Source organism: Microtus ochrogaster, linkage group LG4 (genome assembly GCF_000317375.1).
Source record: "Microtus ochrogaster isolate Prairie Vole_2 linkage group LG4, MicOch1.0, whole genome shotgun sequence".
NCBI lineage: Eukaryota > Metazoa > Chordata > Mammalia > Rodentia > Cricetidae > Microtus > Microtus ochrogaster.
Genome location: NC_022030.1, coordinates 18,277,631 through 18,297,188, shown reverse-complemented (window position 1 = coordinate 18,297,188; position 19,558 = coordinate 18,277,631). Strand labels below are relative to the sequence as shown.

Below are 19,558 nucleotides of genomic sequence, written 5' to 3'. Positions count from 1 at the left end.
TTACATTTGTTTATGCTGTGGATGACTTTAACTGTGAAAAGGTGTGTTACATTTGTTTATGCTGTGGACTATGACTTTCGCTGTGAAAAGGTGTGTTACATTTGCTTCTGATGCATTGATGTAAGAATGTGTTACTTTTTATGCTGCATTTAATTACGAAAAAAAAAATGTGTTGCTGTTTCACCTTGCCTGCCTAAGGAACCTGATTGGTCTAATAAGAAGCTGAATGGCCAATAGCTAGGCAGAAGAGGAACAGACTGGACTGGTAGACAGAGAAAATTAAATAGGAGAAGAAATCGAGGCTTGAGTGAGAGTGGAAAGAGAAAAGAAGAGGCGAGAACAAGGGAGAAAGAGCGGGATGTGCCCAGGGCCAGAGCCAGGCAGAAACAGCAGGAAAGTAAGACGTACAGAAAAGGAAGGAAGGAAGGAAGGAAGGAAGGAAGGAAGGAAGGAAGGAAGGAAGGAAGGAAGGAAGAGATAAAAGCCCCAAGGCAAAAAGTGGATAAAGAAAAACAAAATAAGAGTGAAGCTAAGGCTGTGAGCGTTCATAACTAATGAGATGTCTCTGTGTCATGATTTGGGATCTGGCTGGTGGCTCAAAAGAAAAAGCCTGTTACAATATCTAGTACCACAAAACAAGAAAAAGGAAGGCAGGAAGGAAGTGGAACTGGCAGAGGGGGCTGCAACCTGGTCATGGTGGTCAACAAAGTTGATTCTACTCTACACCCCGACACTCCTAAACCTTGTCACCCAAGGAGGGTGAGGCTCCTGAGTTTGCAATCAGGCTTCAGGGTGATGTGGGATTCCCCTCTGTATGCTGTTATGTTTTATTACCACTGGTTAATAAAGAAGCTGCTTTGGGCCTGCACAAAGCAGAATAGAGCTAGGCGGGGAAAACTAAACTGAATGCTGAGAGAAAGAAGGCGGAGTCAAAGAGAAGCCATGTATCCTCCACCAGAGACAGACACACTAGAACCTTGCTGGTAAGTCACAGCCACATGGTGATACACAGATTAATAGAAATGGGTTAACAAAAGACTTAAGAGCTAGCTAGCAATACGCTTGAGTGATTGACAAAGCAGTGATTTAAATAATACAGTTCTGTGTGATTATTTCGTGTCTGGGCAGCCTCCCCACAACATCAGGGGACACAGTGCCAGCCTGGGGCTGGGCGTTTGGGGCTCTGCCTGTATGTCTGCACAAAAGCTGGGGAGCGTCCCTCCTTAGGACCAAGCTGAGGCTGTGGCAGACTGACCAGCACAGGGCCAACCGAGGTGCCATCGCCTGAATTCAGGCAGCAGCACAGAAGTTCAGCACTGTATGCTGCCCACAGCTACCTGGCAAGGCTTCTCCCCTCCCACAGCATAGCACAGACGGTGTGTCAGGAGCCCTGGAGAACACCCGAGTGAGCAACCTGAGCTTGCTGTGTCACCATTCCTCATGTGCCACCAGGGCCACTGTACCTTGACTCCCTTCACGGCCTGAGGTCTCCTGCCCCTGTGTGTGCAATACCTCAGGGCTGTTGGCGAAGACACAGGTGGGGTGCAGCACGGTGCCCTGCTTGGCCTGGGTATGGAAAATCTGAAGAGGCCAAAGACAAGCATTGAAACAGAGGCCACAGACCTGCTCCACACAGTGCCCAGTCCCCTTTTCTCCTCCCCTGGGACAAGTTCCCTCCTCCATGACTGTACTCAGACGCCTCCTCATCTATGATGTCCTCCAGACCCCTGCATCAGCTGGGTCTGACCCACTGCCTTGCCCTCCTCCAGCCCTGCCCCCTCTGGCTAGCGTGCAGAGCAGCTAGCAGCCCAAGAAAAAAGCCAAGGGTCCTTCTGTCACACAAAGCTCTTGGAACACAGAGGTGCTCAGGAAATGTTAAGTGACAGACTCAGGACAGAAGGGAAAAGAAACCACACCTGGTCCGAGTCCTTGCGGCCACTGTTGAATGCATCAGGCACAGCTAGCTGTGGGTAGAGGCCCCGCCCCAGCACCAGCTTGAGTAAAGCCAGCTGGTCACGGGTCAGGTCCTGGGCTGAGCTGGCTGCTGCCTGCAGCTGCTCCAGGTTGTGCCGAAGCTTGAATTTTACATCCTGTAGAGACAAGGATTGGTGGTGGCCCCGGTGCCAGCTCTGGGGATGGGGACACACACACACACACACACACACACACACACACACACAGGAAGGTGCTGTGCTAGGATGCACGGGTTGGAAGGGGCTATGGAAATCCTATGGGGTGAGAGCAAGGTAGACTCTTTAATCCCTTGGGGGAGGCTGTTTCTCCTGTGTTGTACACCCCTCTATGCCCCTGACCAAGTACCTAACTGTCTCACCTGAATGTCAACGCTGTCAGCCCTCTGGGAAGCAGAGCCCTCATTGTCCTCATCACTGGAGCAGCCATCTTCCTGCAGCCGCAGGACCTTGCGCCTCCGTCCTCCACCCTCCTCATGCTGCCGCTTCAGCTGGTGCAGGGCCCGGCGCTCTCTGCGCTGCTGCAGCCGACTGTAGCTGTCCCCTGGGGCCACTACCTTGGCCCCACTTAGCAACCCATGATCCTCCAACAGCTCCTGTGGACAGGAAGGGCACAGGGGAGTGGGCACAGTTAGTGGGCTCTGGGCTGACATAGGCTCATAGAGTCAGTGTTTTCCCACTGCAAAATGAGGGTGCCCCAGTTCCCCTGCAGAGCTGGATGGGAATCTTTTGCCCAAGTCTTGAGTTCTGTGCCCTGGAAAGGGCTGTTACTAGTTACTAGTAACACAGCCCAAAAACTGCGCAAGCACAGGTGGTTCACTGGGACACCTGGTCGGGCACAGGTGGTTTGCTGGGACACCTGGTTGGGCACAGGTAGTTCACAGTAGGGTCATAGCAGCTGCTCCCAGAGCTGCCTCCAGGTTCTCTTGAGGTCTAGAGTGGGCCACACATCCTCTGATCCCAGAAGATTCCGCTCAGAGCCGAGTTGTACCTGAGAAACTGTCAGGAACACCAAATCTCAAGCCAGACATGGCCATGCAAACCTGTAATCCCAGCACTCAAGAGGCTGAGGCAGAAGGATCATGACTTTAAGGCCAGCCAAGGCTACATAACAAGGCCCTATGAAGAAAAGTGGGACTGGAGTTTCTGCTCAGTAATAGAGTACTTACCTAGCATGAGCAAGACCCTGGGTTCAAGATTTAACACCACAAAAATACAAAAAGAAAAGAAAAAAAAAAGAGCCAGGCAGCGATGGCACACACCTTCAATACCAGCACTTGAGAAGCAGAGGCAAGTGGATCTCTGTGAGTTTGAGGCTAGGACAGCCAGGGCTGTTACATGGTGAAATCCTGCCTCGGGGGAAAAAAATCCCATCAACCTGGACCTTATTACTCCAGAATTCAGTGGGAGCTGGAAAGACCTGAGTCTCCCTTCGCCCACACCCTGGCGACAGTTTCATCAACAGTCCTCAAAGGATGCCATCTCATGGGCCTGTTCCCCACTGTGTCTGAGAACATGGATGCTGTATGTGTGCACATGCGAGTGTGCCTATGTCCTGAAACACATCACATCAGCCTCTCACAGTGCCTGGGGGTAACAAGGGTAGAATCACAGCTCCAAAAGCTGTAGACATGGGGAGGGAATGACTGGGCCCAACATGGGGATCCTGGAAAGGTTTCTGAGCCCCAACTGGCACCCCAGCAGTCAGGATCATAGACGACCCCAGGAATGCCTGTTATGTCTACTCTACAGATGCCGCTGGACCACAGCAAAGCCCAGTGTATCTGAGTTTCCTGCCAGCAATGGAGAGACAGAAGTCACATGGGGTCTAAGTTCATGATGGAGAGCACTTGCTCTGTCTTTACTCATCTCCAGGGACCACAGTGACACCCTGCCCGCACAGCTACACGCATGCCTGTCAGGCAGCCATCTAGTGAGCTATGTATATTTGCTCAGTGGGATTCGTGGAGGTTGCAAGATTGTTACTACTTTCACATTCCAGTTTCCATGGGAAGCTAAGGCCCACCCAAGGGACAGCATGGCTGCAGCCATACTGTCAGAATGTGGCAGAGCTGGGACATGCTGCATGACGTTGGGCTCCATCAAGTTACACAGTCCCCAGCACTCAGCCTGAGCTGAAGGTGCTCCCTGGGGCCAAGAGGGGCTTCCCCATCAGGATGCCACAAGCAGTGATCCATGCACCTTCCCAAGGAACCCTCTTCAAGGTCCACATTTTTCCACCGTCCTGCTTGTCTGCTTGAACAGTGACGTTGTGAGGCCCTGGTCACCAAGAGGAGTCTGGTCCTCACCTTGAACTGGCGCCGCAGGTTGGCCATCTCGTACAGCCGATGCTCCTCCACACCCCGGTGGCGGCACCACTTGCGAGAGTTCCCACTCCGCTCAGACTTCACCTGGTTGAGGGGCAAACACCTCAGAGTCAGGGCCTGGTTAGCTTGAGGAGGGAGCCCCAGTACGGGAGGCCCTAAAGTAAGGACAGGCTGGGAGCCTACCCCAGGACTCAGCCTCAGCACTGTACCCCCACAAGAGCACCCAGACAGCATGCCGGGTTAGGTGCCCCGAGTCATGACTCTGAACTGCCACTGATGAGAGCTCAGGAATGCTGGGTAGGATATACAATGTCCCCCAGCAAGGCTGGGTTTTTTTTCCCAGACAGGCTTTGGCAATCCCAAGCTCCCCATTGATCCTGGGCTGGACCCTGACTGTCCCTTGGCCCCAAGACATGAATGTCAGGGACAAGGAATTCCTTAGGTAGATCCAGGGCTCAGATACATGAGCTGTGTAGAATGACAGAGGCACCCAGCCCACCCAGGCCAGCCTCACCTGTACCCAAGCGTTGAAGACATTGAAGAGCGTGAAGGGGTCACCCTGGTCACTCTCCAGTGGCCGCCGGGCTGTGGCACAGTCCAGGCTGCTCTGGGTACTGCGGGTGAATGGTGACTGGACGCTGAGGGCAGCAGCAATGGTCAGTACAGGCTCTGCCAGGCTGAACATGGAACCCAGGATCAACATCTTCCCTGTGGGTGGCAGGGGCAGAGCTAAGCCTCCCAGACCCTAGGAAAGCAACCTTTCTACTCTGGGGGGATTCTGGGGCCCTGATTGAACCTCCTTTCCCCTTGCTCACAAAGAGCCTCAGGACCCAGATGGACAGATTCAAACCCACAAGCTGAGATCTGTGATCATGTAACCTTGGACAAGAGCCTCCATCGCCCCATCTCTCCGCTGGAGATGACCAGCGTTTCTCCCACCAGCCCTCCCTGGCTTGTCCTTAGCTCTCTATGGCCACAACTCTCCTCCCTGAGTGAAAACGGCGCGTGGCCTGCCCTGTCTGCCCTATCTGCTCTGGTACCGACTGTGCCTATAGCAGAATAAAACTGACTGCCATCATCATTTAGCTCAAGGACAAAGAGGAGAAAGAAGTCAGAAGTAAAGGAAGAAAGGGGGGTTGAAGGAGAGCAGGGAATGCCATGGGGAGAAAAGTGATGGGCACGGAACTCAGTGTGGTGGGAGCACTGTAGAAACCCACGCCCGTAATCCAGGCCCATCAGGAGGAGCAGGGAATCCCCTGCCTCTGGAGACCTGTGTAGAGCTCAGGCTCTGACCGCCTGCCCCAACAAATGCCTACTCAGCCTCACTGTCCTCCAATATCTGTCACTGGCCCCACAGAACAAGGAACGAGAGGCACTGAAGCAAGGCTGTAGCTAGGCTAGGCAGGACCCGGGCCTGCACGAGGTCCCTATCATTCATCTGTTTCGTGTCTGTGAAACAACACTGGGCTTCTAGGGACCGAGATCATCTGTCTTTCACAGTGGATACTTAGAACCAGTTCGTTGTGGGTCACCTGGGCCTCATGCCCTCGGCTCTGCGCAGGTTTGCTTTCCCCCAGGTATCACTTTAGGAGACGATGTGAAACATGAAGCCAAGCTCCACGGCTTCCCTGATGGCAGCTGTTCCACACCCTGGGGCACCATGTCGGTTTCCCAACTGAGCCTGCTTCCTCACCTATCCTAAAGAAGATCAGAGGAAATGGGGGAGAGCTGGGAGCTCCCCTGGCATGGCAAAAGCCCCAGGAACACCTTTATCCCTCAGCTCTGATTCCTTTACTCTAGTCTGACTCCTTCTAGACAGACAACACTAACCACCTGCTTAGGCACTGGAGACCTCAGAGACCACAGCACTCAGCCTCTCAGGGCTGCTTTGCTGGGGATGTGAAAGTTCGCCTCGGCCACAGATTTGGGCAGTGGTGAGTGGGTGGCCCTGCTGAGGTGGCAAAATATGGGCTGTGGTGGAAACAGAACATGGTGAGTCAGGAGAACTGAGGTACTGGGATGACTCAGAATGCGCAAGAGGAAGAGACAGCCTCCTTGACACATCCTGTGATAAAACAGGGCCGTCAGGACAGAGCAGGGGTAGGCTGTACAAACAAGAGGGACCCGCCTCGGGATGAGCGGGGCAAAAGGCCTACCTTTTCAGCAGCGCTTGCTCAATCAGGCACCCCAGCATGAGCACCTGCCACGGGTTAACTGCCCTAAGACAGCACATACTAACACGCGTGTCACCGGTCAGAGTTCATGAGCCTGACTCCTCAGGGTAAAGGCCCCTACTTGGTAACGGGTGGAAACAGGCTCGCTGTATCTGCTCCAGGTCACTGAAGACTTCAACAATGTGGAGCTGGAGGTAGCACGGCTCCAGGGGGTCCCAGACTGAGCTCTTCTGACTTACCAGGCTTTCTGTTTACTTCCCGCCCCACAAACCAGTTCTCCTTAAACACTCCCTTCACCCAGCCTCTCGTGACCCCAGGCCAGACACAGCACCATCCACTGTCCCTGCCTGCCACAGCCACCTGGTGCCCTCCCAGGCAGTGCTGCTGTGTCCCCTCAGGAGCAGACCTGTCCTCCACCGGCTTCTACAATACTCCTGGCTCATGGCATTTAACCATGGGGCTAACACTGTGGCAGGAACATCCCAGCTGTTGGAAGCCAGGGAGCAGTTTACTGTGTCATACCGGCCAGTGGGCCTCCAGTGGAATGACACTCAAAGGCTAAAGGCCCCCAATACCACAAAGCTGGGGTTTCATGCATTTTTTTGTTTGTTTGTTTCTCTGCTACATACCTTTCAATTGTTTTAAACTACAAGGCAGGGACGGCTGGACTGAGAATGGAGGGAAAGAAGGGGGCTGTAGAGCTGTGGTCAGTACCTGCCAGCGCACACACACCTGGACTGGACACTGTTTTCCTTTTCTTAGCCTTCTAAGGCCTCTCTTCCCTGAACCTCATCTCCACTCTTCCCCTGCTAGCCACACAGGCTTCCTCCATCACACCTGAAGGTTCCCACCACAGGGCCTCTGCACATCTGTTCAATATGGCTGCCACTGGCCACATGTGGCTACTGAGCACTTGAGATGTGGCTTATCCAAACACGTGTGCTGGAGTAAGAAATGCACACTGGATTTCCAAGATTTACAGGAAGAAACAACATAAATACTGTAATAATTTTATACCAATTACATGTTGTAAGCATGTTTGGGGTATTTTTGTTTAAGCAAAATGAATTATCGAAAATGGATTCTCCCATCTCCCTTTGCTGAGTCTGAGGTTACACGCGCTACTTCTAGCTGACGCTGGGAATGCACTGCCCTTTCCAGCCACACCACTCACACCCTCACCTCCACGTCTCCGCCCACTGTCAGCCTCCCTTGAGTGACAGCGGGGCCTGACCGTCCCAACACCTCCTGCCCGTCTCCTGCTGTCACACCTGTGACATCAGGCCCCTGTGCATACTGCTCACTTTCCTGGTCTGTGTGTGTTGCGTCCACTGCACCCGCATGAATGAGCTGCTGGGAGGGAGTGCCCAGGGAAGGCCTGTACTTCCTATGGTCACTAAAAGGAGCAAATCCGTGAGCTCTGCTGGAGGGGTCCTTACCAATCACAACATCTACAGGCAGCTGGGCCAGCAGAGACCCAATGGGGGTGAGGGCCTCTGAGCTGTCCAGCGCCCCCTGGTCTCGGAGATACAGGATAGCTGTTTCCAGGCTGGCAGGTGGAGGGGGCTCAATGAAGGGGAAGGTCCGTGGATCCCCCACGCTCATACTCTTCATCTGAAATGAGAAGAAAATATCCTTGGGGGACCCAGGGGCCACTGTGGCTCAGGGACTACAGGGTGTCAAACTCATCAAACTCCAGAATGTCTAATGCTGAGGCCTATCTCCCTTACAAATCTACACGGAAGGAACTGCAACCCTCAGCTCTCACCCTCAGCCCTTGAGAGCGAGCAACTGACTTCCAGTGAGCATATGACTGCACTGAGCCCATCTGAAAACGTCCCTGGGACAAGGCACCCTGCAGCTGGAGCACCCTCCACACCCTCCGGGTGAGGGAAGCTGGGTAGACTCGAGCTACCAGGTTACTGGACTGCCCAGACTGCTCCTCAGCTGGGCAGGTAGCTCTGAAGGGACAGTGAGACACCTGTGGCAGTGTGGGAGAATGTAACCAAACACCCCATCACCAGGCGCGTCCTGGCGTACAAGCCGAGCACCTCTCTGGAAAGCAGACGAAAGGCCGTGAGACAAGGGTTTGGAGCACCTGCCTGGACAATCTGGGCTTTGGAGATTCTGCTGTCCACCTGCTCACCTACCAGCCCACCTTCCTCCCACCCTGGCCCGGTGCTGTCGAGAAGATCATCTAATGAGTAAACATGACAGTGTCATCCAATACTCAAGAGGCTGAGGCAGCAGGGTTCTGAGTTCAAGGCCAGCCTATACTAGTGAGTGAGACCCTGCCTCAAAACACACACACACTGAAAAACTGAAATTTAAAAAGTAACCAAAAGTGAGGAGTGTGCCTTTTGCTTTAGATTTCCCACACTGCTCAGGCTAGTGCTTCTGAGGTTGTGTTTTAAGTTTGAGACAGGGTCTCCTTGTATAGCCTCCTAATCCAGCCTCCTGGATGCTGGGACTCCAGGCATGTACCATTGTCCCTGGTAAGCCACTGTCGCTTTAGCTGGCAGTGGATATGTCACCAGTGGGTCAAGGGATCTGAGTTGTGTTACAACCAAAATCCCTTTAAAACCTGAGTCAGAACAGAGGATGCCAGAGTGTACGCCAGTAGGAAGGGCACTGACTTGTGCCACTTCCTGACACACCCGGGGAAGCATGGGAACCAAGGCAGACGTGCGGCTGCGTCACTTGCTCTCTTTCCTCTTTTTCGTTCTCTCTTCAACAGTGAACCCAGGGCCTCACACAGGCTAGAATGTGTTCAATGTCTGGGCTCGAGGGCCAGCTCTCTCCACGTTTCATTTTACGACAGGAACTTACATCTTAGATCAGCCTGGCTTGAACTCACTATGTAGCCTAAGATGAACCTGACCCTCTTCCGCCTCCACCTCCAGAGTGCTGGGGGACAGGTGCAGCCCCCATGCTGGGTCTACTCGCGCCAGGCAGGTGCTGCCCAGCTGAGCTACAGCCTCAGTCCTGCTGCAACTCTGCACCTTCCTGCTCAGTGTCCTCTGTGCTGGGGCGACAGGCGCACAGAGACTCTGCTTCCCGGCCTTCCTAAAGTGACTGGCAGGTGACTGAGCAGTGCTGGATTTTGTTGTTGTTGTTGTTTAGTTTTGGTTTTGGTTTTTCAGCACAGATTTTCACCATGTAGCCCTGGCTATACTGGAACTCACTTTGTAGACCAGGCTGACCTCAAACTCACAGAGATCTGCTGAGATTAAAGGTGTGTGTGGCCACACCCAGCTCTTCTAGGCTGGCCTTTAAATTGCAGCTGTCCTCTTGCCTTTGCCTCCCGAATGCTGGAATGACAGGCCACCACTCATCTTCACCGGGCCTTTCACGGGAGAGGACCCTGGAGTGAGAACAGCCAGACATTGGATCTTGATACAAAACCTAGCACTGGGCCGGGTGGTGGTGGCACAGGCCTTTAATCCCAGTACTTGTGAGGCAGCGGCAGGCAGATCTGTGTGAGTAAAGGCCAACCTGGTCTAAGTACTGAGTTCTAGGACAGCCAGGGTTACAGAATATAGAAACACTGCCTCAAGCCACACACCCCCCACTAAGGAAAAAAAAGAAAAGAAAAAGAAGGAAAGAAAAAAGAAAGAAAAGCCTGGGCTACACAGAAAATTCCAGACCAGCCAGGAGTACAGAGATCCACCAAGAGAGCAAAAATAAGAGAGGCCTGTTAACCATCCTGTCCCTGTCCAGAAACTAAACCACAGCTACCTTATGAAACAAAAGGTCGTGAGTTAAAAAGTGCTGTCAAAAGCCACTCTGCGCTGAGTTCTGCTTCCAGTCAAAGCCCTATCTGTGCCCTTGGAGTAATTCTCCAACCCTGACTGGGTCAAAACCCTCCCAACTCCTCCCTGGCAGCCGAGGTCAGGAGGCCTCACCTGAAGCACCAATGCGTCCAGGGCCACCCTGCGAATTTCCGGGACTGGGTATGGAGCGAAGGCATCGTAGTCAGACTCGGCATAGAGGCGGTAGCAGACACCTGGGCCTGTGCGGCCCGCTCGGCCCTTGCGCTGCTCGGCGCTGGCCTGGCTGATCCAGAATTCCTGCAGCCGCTGCAGTTTGGCCTGAGGGTCGTAGCTCATCTCCTTCACCTTTCCTGGGTGAAGAGAAGGTAAGAGTGGTGCTGAGGAGGACACTTGAGAAGTGCTAGACACCCGCTCAACTCCACACATGCCTCCCCACCACAGGCCTGAGAGAATATTCTGTTCATTTATGCGTTTGTTTCCTCATCTATGCCCTGCCAGCGGGTGGACAGAGTGTGCCTGGCACACACCAATCCCTAGCCTTTCAAGAGGTGGGACTGAAGGACGTGTGCTTCGGGTCACTGCGATGTGAAGGGGATTTGCTTCCTGGCCCTGAGCGAGCTGTCTTGTTGTGTCTATCACAGGCCCAAAGTAGCAGGGTCACCAGACCATCAACAGAAGCCATGAGCCAGGGCACATCTCTGCAGAAGCCATGAGGCAGGGTCTGTTAGGTAGAAGGGTGGCTAACACACATGCCTCCTTTTACCTTTTCTCTCTGATCTTTGCTCTTCCGGATGGTCATCCCACACACCCTGATTAAGTAAGCACCTACTATGCACAGGCACAAACACCCTCACAGGTTCTGGGGAGACAGTCGCAAGCAAACAAAAGCCCTGGTCTCCCAGGACCAAGTGCACTACCACACAGCGCTCACTAATTTTCCCACATTCTACGGCCTCAAAATCAAGAACATACTATGTCTAAACTGACGACATTTAAACAATATCTTCATGGCACATGACATTATGGGATGTTTTACCTACCATGTCACCACCAACTACTAAGGCTCCTGAGCATTCACAGTGCACCAGGTGCCCACACACCAAAGAGGATCAACTCACTCCTCCTTGCAGCCTAAGGATGGAGTCATTACTATTTCCATCTTACAGAAGGGTCAACGCTAAGAACCCAATGGCCAGCTCTGTCATTTCTTAGCAACTATGCCAGTCTGACTTCCCAGTGACGTCCCAGTGGGAGGACATGTATAAACAGAGTCACAGGCTTAAAATAGAGTTCTAGTCCCCACAACAATGGAAAAAGGGGAGATTACTAGGTGCGAACGCTTGTGCAAGCCATGAAACAAGAGGAGACAGATCTCAGGAGGGAGAGCAGCAAGTACAAAGGCCCTGGGGCAGACAGATGTGAGCTTGGAACATCCGAGGGACACTGAGGTGTTGCTTGGGCCCCACAGCTCAATACCACCTCCGCCCTGCAGTGGTCTGGGGCTCTGTGGCCACATCTGTGCCTCTCTCACTATGCCTACGTTTCTCCCGGTTCCTCATGGTGGTGGTACATGGGCACTGAGCACTGTCCTTACCAGAATCCACCACAAAACGAATCCCGTCGATGGTGACTGAGGTCTCAGCAATGTTGGTGGACAGGATGCACTTCCGTACTCCAGCTGGAGCCACATCAAACACCTGGGGCAAGGGAGGAACTAACAGCCCTGATGGACCTGCTTGCTCAATGGCCTTCTAGGTATTCCAGGAATATTTCACCCCAGCCTAAAACAGCCTCAGGACCTCTCTGGTGCCTCTACACTTCACCTGAGCCATCCGAGGCCTCCCTCCCTCAGCTCCCCAGACCCTGAACATCTTAAACTTTCCTTCTCCATCCCTAAGCCCTGGCCCTTTCCTTTAGTCCAGGCCCCTCCATCTCCACCGTCAGCCTACAAAGCTGCTCTCTGGCCTCCAGTCAAACACACTCTAGCCACCTCCTCTCCCCACACACACACATTGTTCAGAACTTTCCTATGGCTCCCCAGTGTACTTGTGACAAAGTCTGGGCACCACACTGAGTCTTCAAGGGCCTGGTGGTCCAGTCCCCCCACACACACACCTGTCAGTCCCATCTCTCCTGACTTCTTCAGGCTGTCACCCAAGTCCCTTTAGCAGAAGCCCTTCTCTTGGTGCTAGGCATAACGGATAAGAGCAACAGCTATGGCCACATGCAGCCTACCACATATCTTTGTAACTCAAAGAGAGAGTCTATGGCCTACAAACCTGAAAGCAAAACCCTCTGGCCTTTCATAGAAAACCTGCTGACTCCTGGTTAAGCTCTCCAGAGCCAAATATCCTGGATTTACAGGCTGCTTGGCCATTTGATGGCTGTAACCCCATACAAGCTCACTGACCTGGGGCCAGGGATATAGCCAGTGCTATGTGTAGCCACACTTGGTTCCTGGCCTAGAGATTCCCGCCAGCCCTGTCTTGCAGGCTACATGTAGTACCTTGTCCTGGTCGGCCACAGAGAGAGCACTGTGCAGGGGCAACACCACCCAGCGCTGGGTGAGGCTGGCATAGGCCTGGGCAGCATCCAGCACTGTGCTGATTTCTGCCATGCCGCTGAGGAAGACAAGGAGGTCCCCCCTCTCCTCAGGGGGATACTTATTGTCAATGGCCTCCAGCACTCTCAGGAAAGGCCGTGGGTCCAGCTTCTCTGACTTGGATGCTGTCTGCTCTGCCTCCTGCGGCTGGTACACTACCTATGAGAGTCAGGATAGGAATACGCAATCATTCTAGAGCAGCAATGGGGAAGGGACAACGGGCTCACAGGGGGACACAGGTTGGCAGGTGGCACACTCCAGGTGAGTAACTTTTGTAGGAGACGGTGAGATCAAAGAGCAGTAAGGTGATGAGACAGCTTCTGGGTGCTGACCACAAAGGTGTATTAACTGAACAGCACATATGCTCTTACAGAACTATATTCTGAACAAGAAAAAGAGTTGGGCCTGTGAGGACCCCACCCAGCACATGAGGAAGCATCCTCAGTGGCATGCAGATCCATGAACTCCCAGCAACAACAAAGTCCTGCCCGAGGGCTTGACTACGCAATGGCAACATCTGGACTGTGCCAACAGGGGGAAGGGAACACATCTGACACGTACATGGAGGGAGGGATGCAGTTAAAGGTTCTATGATGACAGTCCCTGCTGTGAAAAAGAAAGGAGGAACCTAAATGCCTGAAGGATCACACGGAGCAGAGCGCTCTTCCACTTGGAAGGGCTGGATGTCCTACAAGAAAAAATATGCTTTTCCCATAGCAGAACTCAGCAGGTCGGAACGCTCGGGGACCAGATGCTTTAACGAGGGGGGCTGTTGGCTGCAGAGATGGCACAGGGTAGTGGGAAGCAGAGGCAGGGAAGCCAGGGCTCACCGTGATGGGGAAGAGTCTCCCAGGCACCTGCACCACCGGAGCATGGCTAAAGTAGCTGGAGAAGAGAGAGATGTTGATGGTGGCCGACATGAGAATGACCTTGAGGTCAGGCCGCCTGGGCAGCAGGCCACGCAGGATGCCCAGCAAGAAGTCATTGTGCAGGTGCCGCTCATGGACCTCGTCCACGATCAGGACCTGGTACTGGGGGAGGGTGGGCTCCCGCTGGATCTGGCGTAGGAGCAGCCCCACCGTCAGGAACACGATCTTGGTGGCTGCCGAGCGTGTGCTTTCAAAGCGGATCTGGTAGCCAACCTGGGGTGGGAGGGAGGAGGGTATGAGGTCAGGAGAGGACACAACAGAGAGTTAGGGCACCAGAGCTCCTCCCTGCTCCACATGGGAGTCCAAGGCCAAGCCATGTCTGTGGGCTTGGGGTGGAATGACAGTTCTGCTATAAGGCCACTGACCTAGGCACACAGGGCCACCCTAGACACCAGATTTCCTCCCCCTGGATGCAGGAGACTGTGTGTGGTTATGCTCGTGCAGTGTGTGGTGCACTTCCTGATAATGGAGAGTTACAGGCTAGGGAGGCAGCCCAGAGACAGAGCAACTGTTTGGCATGAATGAGACCCTAGTTCAACCCCCAGCACTCCCACAATAAAAGGCAAAACAAAACCCCAACTGTCTTTAATCAGAATTTTCTAATGGCTGCTAGGAAATAAGATGCTTCCATCTGTCTGGCTGTTAAGGTGCTAGACCAGGTAATGAATGCTAGCACCTCTGTCATTTGGACACTGTATAAACTGGGCTGAAGTTAAAAGATCTCTGGGTCAGTGCCTAACTGATAACGTACATCGCCATGAGGACTATCAAATCATTCCCCAGTGTCTCAAGGGAAAACCTGGGACCCTGCTGTGTCGCTCACCTGGGAGCCATACTGACTGAGGCTCTCGAAGCCAACCCGCTTGGCCAGTGAGATGCAGGCAATTCTCCGAGGCTGAGTGCATGCCACATGGCTGAAGCCAGCAGCTAGTAAGTACTGGGGAACCTGAGTAGATTTGCCACAGCCCGTGTCTCCGGCCACCACCACCACCTGGTTTTCCTTGAGTGTCTGCAGGATGCGGTTCCCATATTGGGCAATGGGAAGAGCTGCCCGCTCACGCTGCAGTTTGGCAAGCCGCCCAAAAGCCTGCTTCTGCACGAAGTCCAGGTAGTGAAGCAGTGCCCGACGGAACTCAGACACTCTCTCGGGGGGCAGCAACCTGGCCGGCCCCTGACCACGCCGAGTGTCTGGGCCAAGGATGGAGATGTTGATGCGGTAGCGTGGGTCATAAGTGTGAGGTAGGTCAGCTAGAGCAGGGACGCCATGTGTGGGACGGCCAGGGTCCTTCTCCTGCTTCCTGGAGGCCTGGAGGTGCTGGAATCTCTGCAACCGTTCAAAGAAAGCCCAGAACTTCTGGCATTCCTCAGAACCACGACGGATGTAATCCTCATCACAGAAGAATGTGTCTTCCAAGAGGCGACGAGTCTCGGGACAATCCCAGTCCCATTTCTCCAGGGCTTCCTCTTCCCTGGGAGCTCGATGGTGGCGGCGGTCCCGGCGATCCCTCTCGTCCCTTGTCCTGGGAGGAGGCATGGTCCCTATCACAGTGCTGTCACGAGTAGTCTCTGTTCTGTTCTGCTCACTTAGACCAAGTAGTCCCACCTACACCCCATACTCCATCTCCAGCAAGCAGGAACTGCTTCTCCTCAAAAGGTAAACTCCCTTTTCCTTGTACGAGAGCAAAGTGGATGGCAGGGTGGGTAGCCAGGGGCCTGGAGGAGCTGGGGACACACAAGGCACCTCATGACTTCTGCAATGATGTCTGAAGGGGACAAGGGTTCATCTTGGACTTCCAGGTCCTAGATGCTTAGTGGAGAAAAGAGAAGAGATCCATTCATTTTTAGAACATCAACTAAATGCTGGGCAGTGGTAGTGCGCACCTTTAATCCCTGCACTTGGGAGGCAGAGGCAGGTGGATCTTGTGAGTCCGACGCCAGCCTTGTCTAGATAGCTAGTTCCAGGATAGCCAGGACTGTTACACAAAAGTCCTGTCTTGAAAATTCAAGAAAAAAAAGAAAGAAAAAAGAACATCAATTAAAAGCCTGCTATTCTTAAAGCACTGGACTAAGAAGGGGAGGTTATGGATGTCACTACGTGTAGGTCACATGGTCAATCAATAAGAGAATATTGTAAGAAGGAATAACAGAAATAATGAAAATAGGGAACAGGCTTTTCATCTGGTGTCCGTTGGGCTTCACAACACTGAATGAAGCCTTCTGAAATTGAATTTCTTGAATTGAAACTGAATTTGAAATTCAAAGTACATGTCTATGGTACTAGGGATTGGTTTTGCATGCCTGGCACAATGCCATCTTTTGTCTGGTAAGTTTTCAACTTCCTTCAGAGAACAGCCCCATCACATCCACACGGCTCTGGTGGGTTGGGCAAATCACAAAGGCCTGGCCAGCCATGGTACTTTCTCCCCCTTTAATCAGTGACTGGTCAGAATGGGCATGTGACCCTTTCAGGTCCCTGCTCTGGAATTTACACTTGGTTGCTAAGAGAAAGAACCTCTCCTTTTTAAACCTGTTCTACCTAGACAAGCTGGGATACACCTGAACCCATCCAGAGTAGCTCAGGGCGTCAGTCTTTCCCAGACATGTGCCTTAGACAATAAGCTACATACAGACACAATGGGCACACACGGATGGCCACTGTAATGGGAACGTTAGTGTTCAAGAGTTAGCTCCTGTCAGCCCTCTGCTGCTTGCCTAGGTAAGAAAATGCCTTCTTTCCCTGCAGTGCTGAGACGGAATCCAAAGCCTCACACATACTAGGCAAGTGCTCTACTACTGAGCTACACCACCATCCCACAAAATGCCATTCTGTTTAAAGTCGGGATCTTGTTTTCTCTCAGTTGAAAAAATATCATAGTAAAGCTATATGGCTGTCTGTGCAATTGCCCTGGAACTCGCCCTGGAGATGTAAGCAGCCCTGGCTGTCCTGGAACTAGCTTTGTAGACCAGGTAGGTCTCTAACTCAAGGTGATCCGCCTGCCTCTGCCTCGCGAGTGCTGGGATTAAAGGCGTGGGCCACCATGCCTGGCTCATTCTTCTTTCTTAAAAGGATTTCTCAGGCCAGCGAGATGACTCAGTGGGTAAAGGCATTTGCCAAAGAGTCTGGAACCTGAGTTTGAGTCTTGGAATCATATGGAATAAAAAAGCTCTCTCTCCCACACAAACACAAATAATTAAAAAAAAAAAAAAAGACAGTGAAAAGGAGAGGATTCCTTTTAGGCGACGAACTACCCACACATGCTAGGCCCAACATCAGCATGCAACGCCTACCAAGGAGTCTTTTCTTCAAGCACTCATTCTTTTGATTTGGGTTTTGTTTGACATAGGGGTTCATGTAGCCCAGGCTGACCTTGAACTCTCTATACAGGTGAGGATGACTTTGAATTCATCCTGTCTCATCATCCAAGTACTGGGATTGCAGATAAGCACCATGATGCCTAACTCTCATTCATTAACTTCAAAAAGGGTATGGCTTCTGGATACAAACTTGCCATTGTAAACCAGATTGGAATAAAACTCAGCCTCCAAAGTGATGGGATTACAGGTGTGCACTGGCACACCTGGCCCTTTAGGGTTTAGATCTTCCATTTTCTTTATAAATTGGACTCTAACCATCTCTAGATTCTTTGGACTCCTTCGAGGCTCATGTCCCTTTTTGGGTTTCTCTCACTCTCCATCTTCAGATGTCAGTCTTTCCCAGTCTGTCCTACTTCTTTTTCCTACCAGTACTAAGATTACAGGCATGAGCAGCCCAGGCCCTCCAACTCAAAGCTTCACTCTTGCCCAGCAAGTGGTTACATAGTTTACTAAACCATCTTCCCAACTTTTTTTTCCTCTTTTGCCTGTAACTCAACTCTCTCTTACTCAAACCTCCATTTGACTTTCTCCACCTTCTTCATTTTTAGTTTTTTTTCTTAAGCTTCATTTATTTTTGTGGGCAAGAATCTTCCTATGTAGAGTGGGTTTGCCTTTAACTCACAATTCTCCTGCTTCAGCCTCCCGTGCTCAGATTCCACTCTTGATTCCTGACCCTCCGTTTATGTGTTCAATGCTCCACTCGATACTTTTATCTTCCAATGGTCTATTTTGTGTGTGTAGGCTCAATCGTGTATGTAGACATATATTTCACTTTCTCACAACAATAAGAAAACACCATTCCCACTGTATTTTCATTTTTTTTTTCCTGGTTTTTCTCTCTATAGCTTTGGTGCCTATCCTGGAACTCAAGAGTCAGAGATTCGCCTGACTCTGCCTCCCGAGTGCTGGAACTAAAGGCGTGCACCACCACCGCCCGGCCCCACTCTATTTTACTAAGATAAATAAGCATCAGGAGAAATGTGAATTTGGGGTGCATTTCTTCCTTTTCGTCATTTTTCAGAACGACTCTCTAACTTGGGAGGGTTGTTCAAACTCCGTTTTTTCCTAAGTGTGGTTCTCATCACCACCCAGTCGTTCCTCCCAATCTGTCCCCGGCGCCCTTCAGAGCCGCTCTCCGACGCACCCCATCACCCTGGGCCCCTTTTCCTCTCCAGTTCCTGGACTCTTGGTCTGTCTGTGCCCCAGCTCCTCTCAGTTCCGGGCCTCACAGTTCTCCAGCTTCTCACTCAGGACCGCGCACCGTCAGAGCTCCCTGGGCCCCGGCTTCCTGGAATATTCCTTCATTATACCGGGGGTCTCTTAAATCAACTCGCTCGGAACCAGCCCTACACAAGCCCCGCACAAAACACCGCCGCCACGCAGTCGCCCCGCGCGCATGCCCCGCCCCTTACCTCAGAAACAGCGGCGGACTCAACTTCCGGTCCCGAGTGGTCTGCGCCTGCGCAGATCGCTACAGCGCGAACTTACCCCCCCCTGAACAAAGGAGCCAATACGGAGTAGGGGGCGGGCCAATACATGCTGCGCCTGCGTACAAGGCGCTCATGCCCCCCCTTCGAGCCGCTTCTTGGGCGATTCGGCGCCCTCTAGAGGCCGAAAAAGGGGCTACAGGTAAGTGCCTGGTCCTGGTCCTGCCCTCCGCACAGCTGCCTGCACCCCAGGATTTCGGGAAAGCCAAAGTTTGGGACTAGCAAGGGAGCTCATGCACTATTAAAACAGTCCTGTGGCGGAGCGTGGTGGTGCAGTCCTTTAGTGCCAGCACGTGGGAGGCAAAGGCAGGAGGATCACTGTGAGCTAAGGCAAGCCTGGACTACAGACTACATAGCAGGTTCCAGGTCATCCAGGACTACACACTGAGACTGTCTCAAAAATTAAGTTAATAAGACATTCATATGATCATTCTACAAGTATAACTCACTAATAAGTAGTCAGATCTGACCCCAGCACCCTAAAGTCAGGGGCCAACTCTGTGTTCATCAAAGCCTGCTACAGAGCCACAAATGTTGAATTAATGACTAAATGGGTGAGGAAAGACTCCAGAAAAACTACTCAGTACCAGTTACTGGGGAACTGAACCTCAGTTTCCCCATTCATAACTTAAGAATATCTGTTCTTTCAAACTTATTGCCAAAACAAAAACCCACTGGAAAATATATATATATAAACCTAGAAAGGCTGTGGTGGCCCACAGCTTTAAACCCAGCACCCAGGAGGCAGAGGCAAGTGAATCTCTAAGTTCAAGGGCAGCCTGGTCTATAGAGTGAATTCCCAGACAGCCAGGGCTACACAGAGAAACCCTGTTTGGAAAAACCATATAAATATAAACCCAGCTGGGGTGTAGCTCAGTTTTTGCATTTTCTGCTTCCTTTTCTGCTAATACTTCCCCTTCA

General features: G+C 52.2%; 1 protein-coding gene across 1 annotated transcript in view; it reads right to left on the bottom strand.

Moving 5' to 3' along the window:
• The window catches only part of Dhx34 (DExH-box helicase 34), a 23,491-nt gene extending 4,875 nt beyond the window's left edge, over positions 1 to 18,616 (bottom strand). The window contains exons 1-12 of the mRNA XM_013351465.2: positions 18,563 to 18,616; positions 14,599 to 15,582; positions 13,677 to 13,988; positions 12,751 to 13,005; positions 11,839 to 11,941; positions 10,377 to 10,594; positions 7,911 to 8,085; positions 4,812 to 5,005; positions 4,280 to 4,381; positions 2,333 to 2,566; positions 1,917 to 2,090; positions 1,464 to 1,581 (exon numbers count right to left, since the gene is read on the bottom strand). Of these exons, the coding sequence (XP_013206919.1) occupies positions 1,464 to 1,581; positions 1,917 to 2,090; positions 2,333 to 2,566; positions 4,280 to 4,381; positions 4,812 to 5,005; positions 7,911 to 8,085; positions 10,377 to 10,594; positions 11,839 to 11,941; positions 12,751 to 13,005; positions 13,677 to 13,988; positions 14,599 to 15,309 (2,596 nt within the window). The 5' untranslated portion in view covers positions 15,310 to 15,582; positions 18,563 to 18,616. The remainder of the gene's footprint in view (positions 1 to 1,463; positions 1,582 to 1,916; positions 2,091 to 2,332; positions 2,567 to 4,279; positions 4,382 to 4,811; positions 5,006 to 7,910; positions 8,086 to 10,376; positions 10,595 to 11,838; positions 11,942 to 12,750; positions 13,006 to 13,676; positions 13,989 to 14,598; positions 15,583 to 18,562) is intronic.
• Positions 18,617 to 19,558: the final 942 nt, after the last annotated feature.